The 4,097-nt window shown below is 37.4% G+C and overlaps 1 protein-coding gene across 1 annotated transcript in view; it reads right to left on the bottom strand.

Annotated features, from left to right (window-relative positions):
* Positions 1-4,097, bottom strand: part of LOC107710230 (sodium-dependent phosphate transport protein 2B-like) — a 36,892-nt gene that overhangs the window by 15,178 nt on the left and 17,617 nt on the right. Inside the window, exons 6-8 of the mRNA XM_016514967.1 lie at positions 3,238-3,349; positions 2,811-3,006; positions 974-1,069 (exon numbers count right to left, since the gene is read on the bottom strand). Coding sequence (XP_016370453.1) covers positions 974-1,069; positions 2,811-3,006; positions 3,238-3,349 — 404 coding nt within the window. The remainder of the gene's footprint in view (positions 1-973; positions 1,070-2,810; positions 3,007-3,237; positions 3,350-4,097) is intronic.

Below are 4,097 nucleotides of genomic sequence, written 5' to 3'. Positions count from 1 at the left end.
CCACACTGCACACACTGCACCGCAGACGTGTGCAGTGTAAATTATCTAAGCATTAACATTAGGGAAAGCCGGAGCGCGGCGCAGTTTTGCGAATTATTCCTTTTTCGCATTGCCTAAAAAACCACCTCATGCGAGCGTAAAAACTTTTTTGTGATATAAGGGCGTTTTTGCAAAATTGACGCGTTTCCATTAGGCGTATTTTCAATTCGCAATTTGCGCAATTTGAAGGGTAATGGAAACGCACCTAGTGACACGATGCAACTGATGCTGCCAGGTCGCGTGACAATGACAACATGGCGAATGTAGTACGTCCAGATTACATTCATACTGCATACATTCATACTATATAGAACATGCTCTTTTTGCGGTCACAAAGTAATTACTTATTCAAAAAAGTACCTACTCAAGGGAGTATGCAATTTTGGATGCAGCCCTGTGCTGTGCATGAGGACAAGTTTTTGCATGATGTACTGAGTTGCTACCTAGGTATATGCTAATTTACTTTTTTACACAATAAACATGTGTGTGTTGTTTCTTATGCTTAATAGTGTTACATTGTTAGCTTAGCATCATGCTAATACAACAAGCTATTGGGAGTTGAATCTATGTGTGCTTGATGTTGTATGTCATACAGAGCTGACATACCTATGTAAAGTGTTACAAATGTGAGGTTTAATTACAGTTAAAATGCCTTTAAAGAAAGCTGTCTATGTAGAAAGCAAGCCAATGCGCTAGGTTTAGAAAAGAGCAACAGAGCTATGCTCAGAGCTAGGCTTATCGGGAATTTAGATAAAAGACTACAGAAATACAGACATATCTTTATTTCTATATACAAATATAGACCCTATGTTTATCTTCTGAATTCCCATCAGCGTGATAAATCCTATTTCCTCATGTTTCAACAGCCAAATCTAGTGACTAATGAGAAATGGTGTGTGTGCTGCACTCAATTAACCCACTTTCAGATTCTCACCATGACTTTTTGTGTTTTACACCAGGTCTTAATCAGACTTTTGTTTCGGGCTGCAGGGTCTCCAGTGGCGATATCACGGATCACAGAGGTGTCCAACTGGAAAAACAAAGAAAAAGATTCTCAATGAAAATACATGTGTTACAGCAGAGAGCAAAGCAGGTGCTTAAAGACCGCTAAATTTCTCTAGTTTAAGTGCCTAATTACATTTTGCAAAAAAATTTGGAATTTTTAACTCTACTTCTGCTAAATAAAGAATGTGCATCAAAGTGTTTTTGGCTTCAGTTTTTATTTATGAAAGTGCTGTAAAATGAATTATTGTACATTCTAATTGAAAATGTACAATACTGTCATATTCAAGTCAATTCAGTACTCGTCCAGATAAACACACTACACTACACTAGAAATTCCCATCTTAGCGAGTGCCCTCGTAAACAGTTGTGCTGCGTCCCAATGTGCCTACTTATACTACGCCCTTAATGTATGTACTTTTTTGGTGATGGAAAAAGTACACACTTTTGAGTGTGTAGTAGAAGAGTAGGCAAGCTTTGGGACATACTATCACGTCACACAATTGCGTCTTTAACGGTCCGCTCTGTAAACTGGCCTGTCAATCATCTTGTCACAGTTTATATCCTCAACTTTTCATTTCATTTAATTTCCTACCATATCGGAGAGAAAATAAGTAGCACATTGTAGCAAATTAGCTACAATGTGCTACAGAAGACGAATTCATAGATACTAAACATGGTACGATTACATGAACGAGTGGTTCTATCATAAGCAGGCATAAAACAGTATACAATACAAAAGTCAATATACAAGAACAGTAACAACATACACAATGACCTGAAGTATATGTGTGTTCATTCAAAGAAAAGTTTTCCTATGAATTAATGTAAGAAGTCATTTCCTATAGCAGTGTGTGTCTGTTTCAGAGAGAACTGAGTAGGAGGAAGATTATCTCTACATACTTTTAGGTCGTAAAAGTTTATCTGATCTGGCTGAGGGGTCCTGGTTGCCATGTTGTTCCCAGACATGCTGGCACCCAGTATGGTTATTGGGTGAGGGGTCTGTGATTATTTGTTAATCTAATGAATAATTGATTTGTTAAATCTAATGAACAAATGTGTGTCTGATTGGTCCAAATGCTACAACATTGATCTACGCCCTACTGCCGCGGGTCTTCATGCGGAGAACTCTGATCATATTTTCAGCATAATGATGCATTTAAAAGTTAACGATGAAACAGATGTTTATAAAAGTTTACATTGCTGTTGCAGATGAAATATAACATAGACGACATTAAATAAATATGTTTTTTACCAGGTTAAATGTTGATTATTAGTATCTCAAACCCCTTTATCTAAACCTCTCTACTTAACCATCGGTCGCGCACATCCACCATGTTTGTAGTTTTTTAATGCTTGTTATTCATGTTTGTAGTTCTCAACCAAATCATTCCTCAAAGCGCAATGGTTTGTGGGTAATATTAGCCATTAGAGTGTGCACGGATTCACACTTCAAAAATCAACCTGAAATAGTAGACCATCCGGGGACTTTTGGCATACTCTTTTCAACATACTATGCTTTGGGACACACTTATTTTAATCACACATACTATTTAGGATGGATAGTATGAACATTGGGACACAGGGTTGGTTTGAGAGAAAAAAAATGGATGAGTGTCAGTATCTGTGCATTAGGTCTTAAAGTGACAGCAGCCTAATAAACCTGCTGCAATAACAATGACACAGTGGAGCTTATGCGATCAGCTGCCTGATATAGTTGCATACGGATGCTGTTGAATAGTAACACCTAACAGATCCACTGATCTCACCTCAATGATGTTTTTGGTGAGGGGTTCGGTGATGACCTTTAACAGGTCTGGAGCATCTGCACCGGTCTGGATGTTAAAGGAATCAATCACAAGTTTGGTGAGTCTATAGAGGAATCCTGATGCCACCTCCAGAGGCAACAGCACCAGGACAGACAGCCAGTTAAAGAAGTCATGGACTGTAGCTCCAGCAAATGCCCTGAGGCACACAGAATCAATGACAAAACCCGTTTCTCAGATGTTCAACTTGAGTTCCTTCATCAGCAAGTAAATTCAAAGTTACTGAAAAAGTGCTAGATCAACTTTTGCACCACTTTGACTTTACATAAAGCCTGTTTTTGCAGACAAAAAAATGATGCCAATGAGACCCAATGGTTCAATGTTTTGCATGACTGCATGGATACAAAACTAACTCCTTAGTTGGGTTTACCTGCGAAACTCGTTGCGGTCTCCTGCTTGCATCACAGCCACAATGGTGTTTGTCACAGAAGTGCCGATATTAGCACCCATGATGATTGGCACTGCAGACTTCACCTCCAACACTGCAATTTACAGTGAAAAATAATATATACATACACAAGTTTTTAATGTTTTTTTTAAAAAGAAGTCTCGTCTGTTCTCCAAAGGTGCATTTATTTGGTCAAAAATAGTAAAAAAAGAAGCATTGTGAATTACATTATTGCAATTTATTCCTGTGATCAAAGCTGAATTTTCAGCAACATTCCTCCACTCTTCAGTGTCACATGATCTTCAGAAATCATTCTAATATGCTGATTTGCTGCTCGAGAAACATTTCTGATTATTATCAGTGTTGAAATCAGTGCTGCTTCATATTTTTGTGGAAAAGGTTATTTATTATTAGGAAAGTTCAAAGGAGCAGCATTTATTTAAAACTGAAATCCTTTGTAACATTATAAGTGTCTTTTACCATCACATTTGTTCAAATGAATGTATTCTTGCTGAATATCAGTATTAATTTCTTTTAAAAAAATAATACGTACCCCAAACTTTTGAACTGTAGTGAACAATATAAGCCAATACATTTCAAATAGAAAAATAAGACAGAATCAATCTGAATGTGGTAGAATACACACACATACACACACACACACCACACACACACACACACAGCCATTTTCAAGGGTGATATCAGGTAGAAGTGCCTTAAGGTAACAACTATTTTACAGCACATTTTACAGTGCATATTGATTTTTCACTCTGTTACAATTTGTTCTATTGTAAGTGCTTATCATGAGGGAGGAGATATCTGTATGAGCATGAGTCACACAC

Source organism: Sinocyclocheilus rhinocerous, unplaced genomic scaffold, assembly GCF_001515625.1.
Source record: "Sinocyclocheilus rhinocerous isolate Xijiao unplaced genomic scaffold, SAMN03320098_v1.1 scaffold1167, whole genome shotgun sequence".
Lineage (NCBI taxonomy): Eukaryota > Metazoa > Chordata > Actinopteri > Cypriniformes > Cyprinidae > Sinocyclocheilus > Sinocyclocheilus rhinocerous.
The sequence above is the reverse complement of the archived record's forward strand: the minus strand, read 5'-3'. Positions and strand labels throughout refer to the sequence as shown.